The sequence below is a fragment of the Protopterus annectens genome, chromosome 5.part0 (genome assembly GCF_019279795.1).
Source record: "Protopterus annectens isolate FY-2018-M chromosome 5.part0, PAN1.0, whole genome shotgun sequence".
Classification (NCBI taxonomy): domain Eukaryota; kingdom Metazoa; phylum Chordata; order Ceratodontiformes; family Protopteridae; genus Protopterus; species Protopterus annectens.
Window position 1 is genome coordinate 487,244,716 of NC_056735.1, and position 18,399 is coordinate 487,263,114.

Consider the following 18,399-nt stretch of genomic DNA (forward strand, 5'->3'; position numbering starts at 1 on the left):
GTACATGGCCTCTATGATTCTTACGATTCACCTTAGCCAGATTTTGAATGAGGAACATTCAGTCGTACCTGAGGTCAGTGTAGTCTCAACACCAACATCCATTTTCTTTCCAGATTCCAGTCCTGAGGTTTGTACGAGGGGAGGTACTGTGGTGGATGGACTAGTTCTTTATCAACTGAGATGGGGTACTGTGGTGGATAGACCAGTTCTTTGTCAATTCAGCCCCCTCCTTCTCCTTCCACTTCCTGTTTAGTTTGTCACAAAAGATGCTTCAGACTTTGTGCGGGAAACAGTGTCAAAAGGTGTGAAACTACAAGACCTGTGGAACATACAGGACAGACACAAGCACATCAATGTGAAAAAAGTGATGGCAGTACTAAACATTTTGAATAGCTTGAATCATCTCTGTTCTCCAGGATCTCTAATAGTTATTATAGACAGCACTACAGTGATGTGATACATAAGCAAAGAGAGAGAGAGAGATACCCCTTTACAGACTTAATATGACAGCCTGGAAGGTAGCAACTCAACTCAGTTTAACTTTGCATGCTCCATGCATTCTGTTAGAGCTAAACATTGTAGCAGACAAACTGGAAAGGACTAGGACAGACATGAATGGAGACTGGACCTGGGAGATCTTGCAGTAATTGTTCCAAATGTGGGGAGTACTTCAAATAACTTTTTCGCCTCCTTTCAAACAGAGAAGTAAAGAAATTCTGTTCAAGGATTCCTTGCAAAGAAGCCTGAAGACTTATGCCTTCTCATTCCTATAAACAATAGTATTCATGTATGCTTTTCTACCCTTTCTACTGATATCATTGTGTTTTTTTAAAGATTCAGAGGGACTCTCCAAAGATTGTGGTGGTGACTCCCTTTTGACCTAGGCAACAGCGGTTCTCCCTTCTTTTCAAACTGGCCAAAGGCAATTACCACAATGTTCCTCACAGACTGGATTGACTCACACAAGACAGGGGTGGAGGATAGAATTTTGATACTTTTTAGGCACCATTTTTATGAGGACTTGTGCCAAGTGCTGAAGAGTCTAAAAAAACTGCTACTAAAAATCATATGCGCAAGTTGAAAGATTTTCTAGTTGGTGCCAGTCCAAGAACCAGCAGCTTTTTAAGGCACATTTGCCTTTGGTCCTTGATTATTTATGTGAGTTACTGTCTTATGGACTTCATTTCTCTTCTTTCAATATTCATCTATTGGTCCTTTTCTGCTTTGCCTGCCTTTGGATCCCACCAGCCCCATTGTACCTTTACTAAGGTTAAGCAGTTTTTGAAAGGGGATTTTGCATATGTGTCCACTTAGGAAAGAGGTGGCTTCTCTTTTGGATCTTAACTTTGTGCATGTAAAGAAGACAATATTATTCATTATTCTGACTTCTGATAGAAGTTCTTATGGTTAGCCAACCCTACCTCATTTTCCACAAGGACAGGTTTCTTTGAGAAAAAATCTTTTTGTATGCTTGTAGGTTCATAGGTTCATAGGTAAGTTCTAGGCTATCGGCCCCAGGGCCCATACAAGCCTAGCCAAAAAATGTACCCTGGCTTTTGCCACCCAAGAAAATTATTTTCCTGTGCCCCTGTCGAGCAGAGCCATAGAAGTGATCCCCGGGGTGAATTTCCCATTTCCCATCCAATCATCAAGATTTTTCTTGAAGAGTGCTAATGAGGAGCTCTGTTTGACATAGATAGGTAGTCTGTTCCAGAGTATGGGAAGTCTCTGGGACAGGAATCTATCCCTCCAACATGTTCTGTTTATTGTGGTGACAAGGTTTAGGTCCCTAGAGCGTGTAGCTCGGAGGGATTGGGATTTCTTTAAGTGGAGCATGTCCAACAGCTCTGGGTTTGACATAGCTTTGTATGTTAGGCAGAGATCGCCCCCGAGGAGGTGATATGCGATGGAGTAAAGCTGTAGTTTTTTGAGATGGTCTGCATGCGGCATCTGTTTGAGGCCAGTAATCCTCTTTGTGAGGTATTACTGTGGTCTTTCCAGTTGTTGTAGATGTCTTGTGAGGTACATACCAAAAGGGGCGTTGTACTCTATAATGGGTCTAATGAGTGATGAGTAGAGGGGATCAATGATCTCTTTTTTTCTGGATGAGAATCCTTTTGTGATGAGATGAGCCACATAGAAGGATTTCCTGACCACTGTGGCAATGTGATTATCAAAGGAGAGACTACTGTCCACCTGTGTCCCAAGGTCTCTTATCACATTTCCAGCATTAAGTAGACTACCAGCTGTGTAGTAGTTCATGGGTACAGAGTTTTTACCAAAGGGGATGACAATACACTTTTTGGCATTGAGCTTCAGGCCATGGCTTTGACACCAGGTATCTTTCTCAGTGAGGCCCTTTTGTAGTTTGTCCACATCATTAGGAGTTTCAATTATGGCTCCTAGTTTGCAGTCATCTGCAAACTTTGTTAGCCAAAGACCTTCTGTGTTGGCCTGCACTTCAGAAAACTAGATACCAAACAGGAGAGGACCCAGGACTGAACCCTGTGGTACTCCACTTGTCACTGGTCTGATGTCGGATTTGGAATCCGCTACTTTCACAGTGTGGGTTCTGTCCGTGAGCCATTTGGCAACCCATCTTGTGACATAGGGATTTATACCTAGTTTAGTGAGCTTATCTATAATTCCAGAGTGGGGGATGGTGTCGAAAGCCTTGGCGAGATCGAGATAAGCTGTGTGAACCATTTTACCCTCATCTATGGCTTTGGTGACTGCTTCAAAGAAGTCAATCAGGTTTAGGAGACATGATCTGCCTTTTACAAATCCAAACTGGGTAGGGTCCAGAGTTTGGAGATTACCAATGTCTTTGTTTATGAGTTCCACGATGATACGTTCCATGGCCTTGCAGACCAGGCTCGTCAGGCTAATGGGGCAGTAGTTCCCGGGGTCTGTCGTGGCTCCCCCTTTGTGGAGTGGGATAACCATTGTGGTGTGCCATTCAGTGGGTACAAAGCCTGAGGTGAGGCTATGATTGAACATGGTACTTAGGTAGGGTGCCAGTTCATTCTGTAGTTTGTGTAGAATGCAGCCTGGGATATTGTCAGGTCCCATGGATGCTGTGTTCTTGGCTTTGGAGCGTGTGATTTTTACCTGTGCAGCCATGATTATAGGAACTTTGCATTCTTCCCATATAGAGTTGGGCCCTCTAGGGGGTGAGAGGGGGGTAAAGTTAGCACTGAACCTCTCTGCTAGGATGTTGGCAATATCAGTTGGTTCTGTATATTTAGTGCCATTGTGTGGTAACTCAGAGCAGATCTGAGTGTTCCCATTTAGATTCTTGACATAGCTATAGAATGCTTTGTGGTTGTCTTTAGAGTCGGTGGCAATTTTGTTTTTGTAACTAGCTTTGGAGGATTTTATGAGGGATTTCAGCTTCTTACTGAGGTTGACCAGGGAGTTCCTCCAGTCATGGGATTTTACTCTTTTTTGCAACAGTTTCTTTCTTCTGTTGTAGAGTTTGTTTATGGCAGAGGACCACCAGATTGGCTTCTTTTTGGAGTATAACATCTTGGTTCTATTAGGGATAGCATGATCCATGGACTCGTGTAAGTGCTTATAAAGTGCATTCGTCTAGGATTCAGCAGTCATACCTCTATTGTCCGTCTGCATGGGTGTCATGAAGTTTGCCACTTCTGTCTTAAGAAGTGTGAAGTTGGCTTTGGAGAAGTTTTTTAACGATGGTTTCCCTAATTGGGGGTGGGGGTGGATTGTGGATGTCTAGGCTGATTAGCTTGTGGTTGGATTTGACCAATGAGGAATTGACCTCTGGTGTGGAACACCGGTTTCCCATGTTGATAATGATCAGGTCTAGGATATTGCTGCCCCTGGTGGGGGTGTGAATAAGTTGATCCAAGGCGTTGGAATTTATGAATTCTAGAAAACGTTGAGCAAAAGAGTTGGTACATAAATAGTTTTCCCAGTTAATGGTGGGGCAGTTGAAATCGCCCATTATTAGGGTGTTGGGTTGTACCCTAATACTTTCCAGTGTATCAAGAAATGAGGAGTGTGAATCCTGGGGCATGGTGGGGGGTCTGTAGCAAGCTACAATTTGGATTGTGGTCTTGCCCAGAGTTAGTTGCACTTGGATAATCTCGGATGCATTATGCTGTGCAACTAGCCTGGAGGTGTGGATATCCTTAATGAATATGGACATGCCTCTGCCTTTAGTGCTTCTTTCTGGGTTAGGTGGCCGAAAGGTGTGGTATGAATTGAAGCCTGGTAATGCAGGGGTGCTGTCCGGAGCTTTGAACCAGGTCTCTGTCACTGCACAGATGTCAATGTTCTCCATTTTAAGGAGTGCCTCGAGTGAGTGCATTTTGAGGTTTAGACTTCTAGCATTGAGTAGCATTACCCTCAGATTTTGCTTGCTTGTACCTGTTACGGTGGTGAATTTGTCATTTGAACCTTGCCTAAAAAAGGCACTATAGGGGTGGCAAGAGCATTAGCCAGTATCCGGAATCCTAACGGCGACAGGTGCAGGCCATCTCTTGCAAAGCATCGTGGACTGTCAATCATGTCGTCCCAGGCAGACAAATACTGGATCCCCTTAGAATGACACCAGAAGCTTAGCCAATTGTTGAAGTCAATCATTTTGTCCTTGTACCGTGGTATCATTCTGGGTGATGGCAGGATGCTACTCAGGGCTAGGGTCATACCTGCCTGGGCTACAAGATCAGAGAGCTCTTCCATGTCTCTTTTCATGTAGTCCAGGGAGGTACGTCTCAGGTCATTCACACCAACATGGACAATGACAGTATCATATTTGTACTTATTGTGGAGTGACCTGAGTGCATGCATTATGTAGCAGATCCTGGCACCTGACAGGCAGCTGACAGTAACTTTCACCTTGTTTAGTCTAGTGAGTGGAACATCAGTGTGCCTGACTACAGAGTCACCTATGACTAGAGTGTTGGGTACGTTGTTATGCCTTATGGGCTGTGGTTGAGTGGCACACTGAGTTTGTGGGCTATGTGTCATTTGGGTTGTGTTGGGGGGTGGAGTTTGCTTGCGTTTATGCTTTGGATGTCCCTGATGCTTGGGCAGGTTTATATTGACAGCCTCCATGAATGTAGGTGTGTGTTTTGTGTTTCTATGTGTGTGTTTTGGTGGTGTAGGTTTTGAGGGACTATGTGATGAGTGTGGTGTGGTGCAAGTGTTTACGTTCTCCTCTTGACTGTCTAGTCCAGTCTAGGGGGAAGAGAGCATTGCTTCCAGCTTGGCTATATAAGTGCATCTCTCACAGGTTGTAGTGTTGGGTGGTAGGAGAAGAGGGTTGTCTGTGTACATGAGGCAACTGCTGCATTGCCCCAAGATGCCCAGATTCATCAGGTAGACAGGAGAAATCACTGGGAGATGACCCTTAGACATGCCTGGATAAGTGCTTATTTATTAAGTACTAAAAACCGCTTTCCACTAGACAACTGAGGAAAGTTGAGTGCTGTAGTAATTTGCAGCTTATGTAGTGCTTACAATGAGTTCTGAACAAGTGCTGAGTTCAAAGAAACAGATTTGAGTGCTGAAACTAGAAAACTGGCTAGTTATAAGAAACAAAAGTAAGCTAGAAGGCTTCCCTCCAACACAGAAGGGCTTGGGGGCGCAGAAGCCTAAAAACAATCTAGACCACTTAACAGGAAAGGCAGGAAACAAGCTTAAAAAATTTTTTTTCTCTTTCCCAGATGCTCTCTTTGTACACAGTAGGGGTGCCTGAAATCAGAATATGATCTCACTGCACTCAGTTGAGTGAGCAAATGAGATGGGCCCAGAAGGAGTATCCAAACACAAATTTACAAGAGGGGTGGGCAGTTTCAAAGCCACTAAGATTAGCACCAAAACAGAAACAGGGAGGGCGGGTGGAAAACTAACTGAAGAACAGAGTCAAAACTTCCAGTTCAGTTAATAATCATGCAACACAGTTAAATCAATTTAAATACTGTATTATTTGAAAAAAGTGCAGATAAAGGTACTTAAATTCTCTTATACGTCCAGTTGAATACAGCTAGATGTTAGCCGGCCAAAGCTAAGGTTTTTAAGCAGAAAATATTTCAAACTGTACCACTTAAATAGGCAAGGACAGGAAATCAAAGAATGTGGCTACCCCCACACCTGCAATTACTAACAAATAATAAAATTCAAGCAGCATTAACTGAAGAGCAGAGTCAAAACTTCCAGTTCAGTTAATAATCATGCAACACAGTTAAATCAATTTAGATACTGTATTATTTGAAAAAAGTGCAGATAAAGGTACTTAAATTCTCTTATACGTCCAGTTGAATACAGCTAGATTTTAGCTGGCCAAAGCTGAGGTTTTTAAGCAGAAAATATTTCAAACTGTACCACTTAAATAGGCAAGGACAGGAAATCAAAGAATGTGGCTACCCCCACACCTGCAATTACTAACAAATAATAAAATTCAAGCAGCATTAACTGAAGAGCAGAGTCAAAACTTCCAGTTCAGTTAATAATCATGCAACACAGTTAAATCAATTTAGATACTGTATTATTTGAAAAAGTGCAGATAAAGGTACTTAAATTCTCTTATACGTCCAGTTGAATACAGCTAGATGTTAGCCGGCCAAAGCTGAGGTTTTTAAGCAGAAAATATTTCAAACTGTACCACTTAAATAGGCAAGGACAGGAAATCAAAGAATGTCCCACACCTGCAATTACTAACAAATAATAAAATTGAAGCAGCACTAACTGAAGAGCAGAGTCAAAACTTCCAGTTCAGTTAATAATCATGCAACACAGTTAAATCAATTTAGATACTGTATTATTTGAAAAAAAGTGCAGATAAAGGTACTTAAATTCTCTTATACATCCAGTTGAATACAGCTAGATGTTAGCTGACCAAAGCTGAGATTTAAAGATTCCTTGAGCCAATCTATTAATCTCCCTCTCTTCCTTCCAGAACCAAAAAACAGAGGGTTAAGAATTCTCCATACTCTGTATGTCCACAGGCAGTTTGGATGCTACTTAAATAGAACTTGATCCTTTGGGAAAGCCAATTAGTTGTGCTCTTTAAGTTTTGGTAAGCTGGCCGAATTGACATATCCTTGGCAGGATATAAACTCAGTAGACTAAACAACTGCAACTATGGTCTATTTGAATATGTACTGTTATGGCAGGTTTACTTACACAACTACACCTTTCTTTCTGTTAGCCTTCTTTATGAAACTGGTGTTTTCTGTTTCAGCACAAGGCTATATAACATGAAGTATTACTTTGTGGTCATAATCCCCTTACTGTCCACTTCACATAGATTACTTCAGTATTTATTTCAGCTTCCGTCATCATGGTCCACAGACTGTCAGCATTATTCTTTAGATTCCATTCATTAGTACAGATTGCTTTCCTGGTTCTCTGTGCCTTTTAACACTTACTGTCGACTCGGACATTTCCCTTGCGTTGCTTGCTTAGTCCTTATTTGATTACATGTTTGTGGTCTATTTCCTTTTTACATCTACTGTTATTGTTTTATGGATTTTAGTTCTTCTAGTTGGTTACTCCATCTGCACTGCTATATCTGCTGAATTCATAGGCTCTGTGCATCTTTATCCCAGTTTTATATTTTGCTTTAGAATATTTTCCTGCTACGTATTAAAAATCATTCATTAACCACAGTGACCACTTTTTTGGCTGGATATAATCTACAAGTTTTGGGCTCCAACACATACTCATATACTTCTGCTTTGGTCTTTCAGTGGTACTCACTTATACAGGATGCAGATGTATAAACGCATCTTGTGTCCTATGTACAGTGTGCCACCAAGGACTAAGATGATTCAGACAGCCCCATTCCCAGTATGTGCCTACTGTGCATTCGTGTACCAGGCACTTCTGAACTGGGGAATGACAGTGCTATACAGAACTACTGAGTAAGGCAGCTGATACTGTAAATCATGCTTTCCCAAATAGGTACATTATTTTATCTTAAAAAAATACACTGGTCACTGCATAATGCATTTGACTACACGTGGTTAGCTGTTCCTAATATTTATTTATTATTTAATTATTTTATAATTCTGCCTTCCGGATATCTGAGAGTACTTCTTCGGCCCCCTACCAGTGATTTCTTTCCATGCAGAATAACAGCTGAGTGACAAATGCAGGTGCTGTTACAATATGGTTTGAGGGTTTTTATGTTATTAGCTTACAGCATTGTTCCTATATCAGTGCACAATATGCAAAAGCATGAAGGTGGAAAATGTGCACATATACTGGTGGTTTTCATCACTGCTTCAAACAAGGCTCTTGGATTTGACTAGAGGGCTGCAAAACACTGTAAAAATATCCACCCCTCCTTCCAAGACTAGTGAATTATCATGAGTCACTAGATCCTTCCCGTTCTGTATCCACTGCCACTCTAGATGGGAAATCTCCTTCTCTGCCATTAAGCCAGCACTGAATGTGTCTTGTATAAATTATGACTGAACTCAAAATTTCATCATCAAGGAATCATGTATATTGTTTGCCATTATTTTTGATTGGGGCAGCGCAGTGGTGTAACGGTTAGCATTGTTGCCTCACAGCAAGAGGTTCTCCAGTTCATTTCTCAGCTGGGGTGCCTTCTGTGTGGAGTCCGCATGTCCTCCCTGTGTTCATGTGGGTTTTCTCCCACATTCCAAAAACATGCAGTCGTAGTTTGGATTGGATACTCTAAATTTGCCCTAGGTGTGCGAGTGTGTGTTGTATACCCTCTGAGGAGGGCTGGGCCTCAGGCGAGTAATCTGACCCCATAAAACCCATACCTGCTACAGAAACAATGAGTGCTGGAGACTATTTATTGCCTGATGTGCTGAAAGAGATTTTTGGTACCCACAACTGACCATCAGCTGGCTTCAGTTCCTCTCCTCATCTACCAGGTCTACTGGACCTGACTTAATCTCCCCTGGGCTATAAATGACCCATGTCCATGAGTAATGAGGAGATTGAGGACCCTAGGTCAACATCATATTGCTGCCAGAGAGTGTTTTCTTACCTATTTACAGTCTTCAAGGCCTGCTTACAACCAACCCCTGCATGGAACGTTCAGTGGGTATCAGTGTTGATTGGCCCCTCACGTCTGCAAGTAACTGATGTCAGCAGGACCCCATGCCCACCCTCAAAAGCATCTCATGGTTGTTTGACCAATTTTCAGTCACCAACCCAACCCCCTCCCCACCCTCACTGGATAGTCATGCCTATCCTCTAGTGACAGAGTCTCAGATTCCGGAGATGTTAATCAAAATCGGGTTGTCTAAGGGTGTAGTTAGGGCTTTATTCTCTATGCCTTGGCAATGTCCAAAGCTTCATGCATAGTTTTTTTTCAGTTGCATTTGATGTGTATACTTAATTTTTTAGCTATGAAACTGGAATTAAGGTTGGCATTGTGATGCAGGGGTTACTGTTATTGTTTATATTGTTTGGTTCTCTTCTTTGGTCCCCAACTGGAGTGCCATTTCTGCAGAGTCTGCATGCCTCTTTCTGTCCATTTGAGTTTTTGCTAAGTTCCCTGGTATCCTCTCTCAGCCAACGACATGCCAACAGGTAAATTGGTAATGTGGTGTGTGTGTCTGTGTGTGTGTATGTGTGTGTGTGTGTGTGTGTGTGTGTGTGTGTGTGTGTGTGTGTGTGTGTGTGTGTGTGTGTGTGTGTGTGTGTGTTTGTATGTATCTCTGTATATGTGGTCTATAGTTTGGTGTGGATCCTGTATATCCATGGTGGGGGGAGCTGCTCAGACTATTTTACAAAACACTCTCTGACTTTTGTAACAGAAAGATGTATATGTGCATGTGTGTGCATGTGTACGTATGTAGATGTATGTGTATGTGAGTGTGTATGTGTGTATGGTTTTCTTTGTGTATGTGTATGTCTGTGTGTGTGTGTGTGTGTGTGTGTGTGTGTGTGTGTGTGTGTGTGTATGTCTATATTTGCCTAAGTAAAAGCATGTGTATATGTTCAATGATGCACTGCTTCCCATTCTGAATAAATTCTCTGCCTTACTGTTTCCAGTTGATGGGACTCCTGCGTCACTGAAAAAAGGTAAACTGGATTGTGGAAAACAAATGAAAGAATGAATGAATTAATGAAATTGGAGATGCAAGAAATATTTACTGTAAAAAGGCACATATGCATGATATGCTTAGTGGGTTAATTACAAATGTAACTGAAATGTGTCCATTCTGTTTTTGTAGGTGCTGCTCATGGCCTTTCCTCCATTCTTCAGATGTTATTGTCATACTGTGAATACCTACAGCCTGGGGATCGGGAACTAGTGTGGCAGAGTGTTGATTACTTATTAAACCAGGAACAGAACTCTAACTGGCCTCCTGAACTAGGAGAGACAATTGAACGAGAGAATGAACTTGTCCACTGGTGCCATGGTGCCCCAGGTGAGATGTGTCAAACAATACAGTTGAAAATAAAATAATTGTCATTGCTTCCATGTGCATATCAGTTTGTATTTTTATCTGTCTAAAATGCAATTATATTATTAATTAGCTTTCTTGGGAGAACTTAAAATGTCACAGAATTGTATGCAATATTTAAACAGCAAATGTTATATGCCTAAACATAAAGTCTTCATGTTAGTTTATTGAAAAGAAATAATCATTTAGTATGTTTGCTGTGTGCTGCACTTAAGTAAAAGCACAAATGAGTTTTCACTGCCATTGGTATCTCAGTGATACTGCAGTAATGCTGTATGCCATTAAACTAATGATACTAGTTTAGGAGTAAGCTCTGGTTATAGTGCTTTTTTGGGGCACAGAGAGGTAGGTGTAAATGGCCACTGAAAGAATATTGTCTCAGAGTTTCAGTTTTTTTAGCAATGATGCATTTCAGCTATTGCTTGTAAGGGGAAATGATCAATCAAGGGCTCATCTGCTCTCGAGTGTAGAAAGTAATAGATAACTCATAGAAACCAGATACATGTACTGCATGGTGCCAGTGGCAAACGTAGCAAATTATTTGTCAGCAATTTATTAAACGTGCATCTAGAAAAACAAGTATGCAGTTTGTATTAAATTTGTTATTGCTGCTTTCTATAGCCACACCTTAGACAATTCTCAATAATACTAACAGTTTTGCTGTTCATATGGTAGGACAGGTGAGTGAGTGGCAGAGACAGATGGTCCCCTGTGACTTTTACATAAGATACATGTGTTTGCATGCATCTGCCTAAGTAAGCCTTACTTCTTCTATAAGAAAGTGACTCTTTGAAACTAGTACTCCTTCCCATTGATTTGCATTGCCATCTGGTCATGCACTGTGTATGTGTGTGTGTGTGTGTGTGTGTGTGTGTGTGTGTGTGTGTGTGTGTGTGTGTGTGTGTGTGTGTGTGTGTGTGTGCACGTGCGTGCGTGCGTGCATACGTGTATGTGTGTGTGGTTCTTCTTCCTGATTCTTTTACGCAGATCTGCATATGTGTTTGGGGAGGGGTGGACAATCATTCTACAAAAAACAAAACTGCCTTTGTGATAAAAAGAGGCAACTGATACTACCTAACATGAGGCCCTGTTTGCAGTCATTTTCAGAAAAGTGTTTTGATTTTAGCATGCCTTTCCTAAAGAGTGCAAGATGAAGTATTACAATGTACATTAGTATAGGAATTGGTTTTAGAATCCATCAAATAAATTTGCTGTTTGATGTTGTGGATGAATTGAACATATGAATGTTTTTACTGAAAAAAAAAATGGTTTGGGAACACTAGACAAAAAGACAGACCAAGGAATGCAGTTCAGTCTTGAAAAGTCATAAAAATGCTGCAATTTACTTTACAAATAAACAGAAAATTTTACATCTACAGTCTGGATAGCACAGCTTTGCAGGAAGAGGCACCAAAGATTAGCAGATCAGGATAGAGTATAGTTTCATAGGAGGTTACTAGGCAAGTGGCCCTAGAGCCTTTACAATCCTAGCCATGTTAATCCCATGTATTCCTATACGTCCTTTTTGGGTAGTTCACAGAATTAATTTATGAACAGAGTGGGTTTGTGATCAACACTGGCTACCCCTGTCCATGAGGGTAGAGTAATTTCATAGTTTCACAACTGTTAACCTAGTTTGTGGATTTCATCATTATGAACCAATAACATTATGCAGGTTCTTCATTACAAATATAAATTTCAATACCCACCATCCTGCCCTTCTCACAAAGTGAGTTTTATCTTTGGTTCTTCATATTCTCACAGCTGCTTTTTCTACCCTGATTATATCCTTAGCTTCTACCTCTTCTTGTTCAACACTTTACTACTGCCTAAGGCTATCCTTAGAGCTTTTACTTCCTGCATCCTGTCTTTGCTCATCCCTCCTCTTCTTGCCATAATGTTATTTTTCCATGCAGCTTTCACCCCATCCCATTTATAGATTCCCAGAGTGCCCTAAGAGGTTTATTAAGGTTTACTGCCTTCCTAACCATGTCCTATGTTGATTTAATATCATCTCTCCTTATCCAGTGCCCTGGTTCCATCCCTATCCACCTACTGCTGGCTTCCTAATCTGCAAGTCCTCTTAACAATGGCATGGTCCAACAAGTCTCTTTTATCACTGTATACAGCTGTGATTTCCTCAAATGTTTACCCATCTACCAATAAACTCTCCAACCATCTACCTTGTTTTTTTTAATTCAGACCTTGAAAATGCAAACCCTGTCACTCTTTGTCTTAATTATTGCTACACATCTAATAGTCATTACTTTCTCATTCCTTTAGCCAGGGCTTTTTGATTACACTTGTAAAATTTAGCTACTCCAAATGTTCTATCTATTTTGGGGTTTAACAACACATCAAGGTCACCCTTATGATTATTTTCTCTCTGTCACTTTTTAGTGCCTGCAAATCCTACATCCAGTCATAAAAAAAAAAAAAACTTTGGGTCTTTCTGATTGGGCCCATAGAAAGAAATCAAATTCAGTCACATGTTCCCCTTAACCATCTGCCTGCCATCCACCTGCATTCTTCATCTTTCATTGCCTTCACTGTCTTCTGTTGTTTAGTGGAACTACTTAAAAAACACTGTCTTTCTGTTACCCCGTTTTGTGTAACTTAACCTAATTACAGGCCTTTCTTTAGTGTTGTAACTCTTGAAGTTTAAACTTAATCTCTTGTAGAAGGATTAAACCAGGCTCCTCTCTCTCCATCTTTATTAATACTCTCTCCCTCTTAAATGAATAGCAAATCCTTGCTACATTCCATGTTGCTAACCACATTTCCCCTTTTTACCCTCTTTCCCTTTCTCCTGCCCATAAAGCTCACTGACTGGCTAATCCAATGGAGCATAGCCCCAAGGGTGTTTGGGTTAGTAAGGTTCTGACCAAGATTCCCTCCCCAGCAGATTAACATACCAGCTATTGCTACCACCAGGGTTAATAGCCAACAAGATCAAAGCATCCCCCAACTTGTGATTCAGAAACTTGCTTCTCAAGTTTAGCTAAAATTATTCACACCTTTATGTTAATGACCCCTTAAGGGCTGACATATGCCTCTTTATTCTCTTCCCCATGTGCATGAAATAACACAGTGCTCCTTGTGCCCCATGCATATTCAGACCAGTAACATTTGAGGTCCAACGGATTACTACATCCAATAGTGTTGAATTCAATATTATGTTGGTTTAGTAAAACGTTTCACACAAAAGTGAATTAATCATAATGTTTCACTAAGTGATAACAGTTGTCAAATACTGATAAAGTCAGTCTAAATGTATTATAATTGCTATAGATATTTAGTTAATAGTGGGTAATAATTACATATCAGACTCTCTTGCACCTTTGTAAGTAAATAGATTCTAAACTGCCTTGACCCTTGTTGGATTGGCATCAATATATTATATATAACATATTTCACTTCTGTTTCACACAACCATTCAGTATCCAGTTATATAGCAGATTTCTTCCAGTACAGTGGCATTATCCATCTTAGTGTAGTCCACTCTTCTGATTTTTTTTCAGATTAAGATTAGGAAGAGAAATATTAATTTGCCGCACAGATGAGTTAAGAAGGTTGGCAAAAAGTTTTCCTAAGGTTGCTGATACCTATCGCATTTCTTCTCTGTCTAGATGCCATTGCTGATGCCTCTATTACTCTTTCTTGAAATCTTTTTGTCAGTAGTGTCTGTGGGTTTTCCACTGGCCTAAGAAAATATACTCATCCTATCCCAACTCTTTTCAATGTCAGCTCATTGAAAGCTCTTTTTTTTCTTCAGTTGCTTCAAATTTTGTAACAGGAGATTATTTTTATAACCATCTTGTTTATATTGATGTTGTTGTATTATTATGTTGTCAGTTAGCTATTTTACCTTGGCATAGTTTGCTTTTCTCCCAATATGTAAAGGTAATTCTTTTAATTTAAGCTTATCAATTCCCAGAAATCTCTATTCTCTCATCTTTGTCAAGCTCATCCAGGAATTGAACTAAACATGATCCGATTAACTCTGCATTACATTTAGCTTTTTAAATTACAGGGAATCAAATTTTCAAGATGAAAAGGATTGAGAAGTGTCCTTTTAATTGTATGTAATATAAGCATACTGTGATATGAGTGGGATGAGGGCAACTGTCCACCTCAGTGATATTAGCAATCACATTTCTAGAAACTATAAGTCTAACATATTGGCTGTATGATCTAACAAAAGTATAGTCCTTAGTGTTTAAAGATAATGCACTCCAGCTGTCTATTAAAACAAAGTCTCCTAGATAGCCCTGATGACTTAGATGTCTGTTATTGCCTATAGCAGTCTGTCTATCCATGAACCTTTGACTGAGTTAAAAATCCATCTCATTATAATTGTCAGGCGAAAAGCCTTGCAAAGTCTCTAATGTTCCTACAAAAATTTAATGTTTATAATATCATCATCAGAAATAGATCTATAACAATTGCTGAGAGGTGTAAATTAGTATTTGTACTTAAATCCATCTACTTTCATTGTCAGTCTTCATAGCAAATATAGTGTAATCTAGAGATGTGTGTATCAAAAAAGTCCTCCTTTTGAGGAATAAGCAAAGCTTGTCATCCCCAGTCTATTTGTTTTATAAAAACATCTTGTATTTTCTTTTTTTTCTTAATTGTTTCATAGAGAAGCTCCATTTCAGCACTCCATTTCTTTAACTGCTGAAGCACAGCATTAGCTTTGAGTTTTCATAAGACTACTTTTACATTCCAGGAAACAAAGTGTGTCATCAGTTTGGGAATCCCCCACTGACCCTTTATCTTGGGTACAAAAATATCAAAACGCACCAAAATGAGGGTTATCCTGGTTTAAAATCCACAGTTAAATATAATAAGTAAAAATAAATATTGAGCGCTTTCGTCCCACTAAATGGGTTCTTCATCAGAATACAAAAAAGTGTCAAAAAATATTTAAATACAGTAGCCACCGCAATTCATTTTAAACCTGGATGACCCTTATTTTGGTGCATTTTGATATTTATGATTCTTGGTTGATATTTAATGCACTACACCTTTTGCCTTCTTGTGCTATCTTTATCTTGGGTAAAGAACATTGGGAATTGTGCAAGATGCTACATAAAAATGCTTTCATTGTGGAAGTTCTAAAATACAATACAGTAGGAAATTAACCTTTGAATATAGACAGGTGCACAGTAGTTATTAACTGTAGCTGTGAGTATTATGAGTCAGAGTCACAAGTATCACAATATAACTCTCTAAGTGATTTCAAGTTGACGAAAACAAAGTCTGTACGCACACACTGATATCCTCCTTTAGTGTGTTAAACTTTGCCACCACAACTTACCCTTACCTAGTATAGTAAGCGAGATGGAGAAAAAAGGAGCAATACAATATGCTTCTATGCTTCCATCAGGATTTGTGTTACATTTAATCCCTGGATGTCTAGAACTTAGATATTTATTTTATGTTCCCTTCATCTTGACATAAAGAGATCTATTATTAACATCCTTAGTCACCACCTGAAGCATTTGCAAAAGATGAATATATTTACAAGCTGTTAAGGAGCTTCATCTTGTAGTCCACAGTTTGATTCCCTCAATCCATTTACTACTGGTGAATTCTGAGCAAATCACTTAACCAGAGAGTGCTCTTTGGCTGGGTCTACAAATATTCATGTAGATCAGTTGTCTACTCCATTTAACAAACACAATTTAAATACAACAAACATGACATAGTTCAAAAATAATATTTATCTCCATAAAAAGGCAACCTTATACAAAATGTATCATGTAGATTCCAACAAAATGTTCAGAATGTGTCTGGCAAGCAGAAAATTATATAACTCAATGAAGGGAAATGCCAGTGCTTAAACAATTATTGTAATGGAAAACATGCATGTACAAACAAGCACTCATCACAACAGAAAATTATATGTTGTAATATATGCCATAATGCAGTGTGTAAAGAACTAGCTTCATCACTCATGAATATTTCAAATCACAGTAATGGAAAAGAATGGAACAGAATGTGAGGGGTATGAAATGGACATTAGACTCATTTTGACTGTGTAGGGACAGCAAGCAATAAAAAAATTGCTTTGGTGATCCTTGCTTATTATTTGGTAAATAAATTGTGTAAGCTATAAAGAGAAATAATCAGATAGCAAACTAATATACCATCATTGAATAACCACTATTTTCTGTGTAGTTTGTACACAAGATAACTTTAAACAATGAGGCTAATGTCATGAAAGATCATGCATGTAAATGTGCATTCCTGGAATGATAAGTTGATCAGCATGCACTATGAGAATGAAGAACAGCCAACCAGGCAATTTACATAGCCCCTTCCCCAAAAAAGAATGAAATATGCATCTACTTCCTGCAAAATGGTGCTAAAGGCTTTCAGTACAAAAATATATTCATAGACTGTGTAGCAAAATTTGATCTTTGTTAAAGTTCCTATTCCATTTGCTGAGTTCAGTAGCTTCATGCCTGGATGTTTCTGTGTGATCGGTTTCTACTAATTAGATCTCTGTTGTGGAGAAATCCATTTAATTTTAAGAGTACTCCTCTGAATTTGAAAGAGAAGCGAGAGGTTCGGAGTGATGATGGACCCAGGGAGGTGTTAAAGTGACCATTGTTTCACTGCTGTAGAACTAAGTCATCTCGTCTGTTGAAGTAGTGAGTTATAGTATTTTCCTTTCTTCTGAACTGGTGAGTTGCGTGGGGGGACTAGGAACTGAATGATCTCTTCTCCTGTTGTTTGAAATCTGTAGACAAAATTTTGGACATCATTGAAAAAGGTGGCTGTCGGTTAGCATCCCATTTTTGTAAGAGATGCTCAATTTCAGCAGGTCAAGTAATGGATGAAGCTGGTTGCATCTGGAGATCTGTAATGAGAGTTGGGAGTAGATTTGAATGCCAAATACTAGTTCTTATCACTGAAGGAAGTATGGTAACTAGGGCTGGCCTTAGCTGAAATGGCACCCTAGGCGAAGTAGTGCTCCTGCGCCCCTTAAGTCCCACCCACAACATACTCATGAAACACCCCTATTTGAGCCACACCACAGGTAGGTCACTCCCTAAGAAAGCTACTCCAGTCATTTCCTTAAATCATTTAAATGCATAAGAAGAAAAAGATACCATGTAATGTAGTTAAACTACAACTACCTTTGTGTACGTGTTTCCTACTTTAAATACCAGAGCTGGATCATGGTCAAATAGGATCCTAGGTAAGGTAATAGACTGTCCCCCCCAGAGCAGCCCCTTCTGCAGCAATCCCCTACACCCCTCCCAGCAGCAGCCCCCTCCCCAGCAACTCCAATGTTACAATTTTTGGCTGTTTCTCTTCAGTTACCATAAACACTGTTCAAACCTGTCAGTGTGCATACTGTTTTCTTATTTACTTTTACAATGATTACAAATATTGAAATAAAATAGCACAAACACAGACAGCCATTTGCTAAACAAACAATACAGTCTCACAATGAAAACAGACTTAGCACGAGCAGTAAACTTCTCTGCCCTTGAAACTCACATTCATTGAAACAACATAACTCACATTAATTGAAACAGCATGAAAAACCACATTCATAGAAAATGCATCTGGCCAGTGGTGAATTAAGTTTACCTTTGGGCTATTTTCAAAACAGGCTACTTGCACATACTTTTTAGGGCATTGGATACACATATTTGTTCTTTGATTCACCTTCCTGACTGTATTAAATTATATTCCTTGTATAATACAGCACCACTTGTTAGAATGTGTTTTAAATTTATAGTTTTAAACATTCTTTTAATAAGCAATGAAACAAAATGTATGAACCAATACCTACCCATTTCAGAAAATTTCAATCATAAAAGGCCACTCAAGGCTTCTGTCATTACAATCCACCAATATCACTTGATATGCACAATCTATGCAGAAGTAAAATCATCTGAATAATTCTACATTGAAGAAATCTGTAACTAATGAATAGGTTGCTACTGGC

The 18,399-nt window shown here is 39.6% G+C and overlaps 1 protein-coding gene across 1 annotated transcript in view; it reads left to right on the top strand.

Annotated features, from left to right (window-relative positions):
* LANCL3 (LanC like 3) overlaps window positions 1–18,399 on the top strand; it is an 861,225-nt gene that overhangs the window by 779,669 nt on the left and 63,157 nt on the right. Inside the window, exon 3 of the mRNA XM_044072407.1 lies at window positions 10,194–10,391. Within this exon, the coding sequence (XP_043928342.1) occupies window positions 10,194–10,391 (198 nt within the window). The remainder of the gene's footprint in view (window positions 1–10,193; window positions 10,392–18,399) is intronic.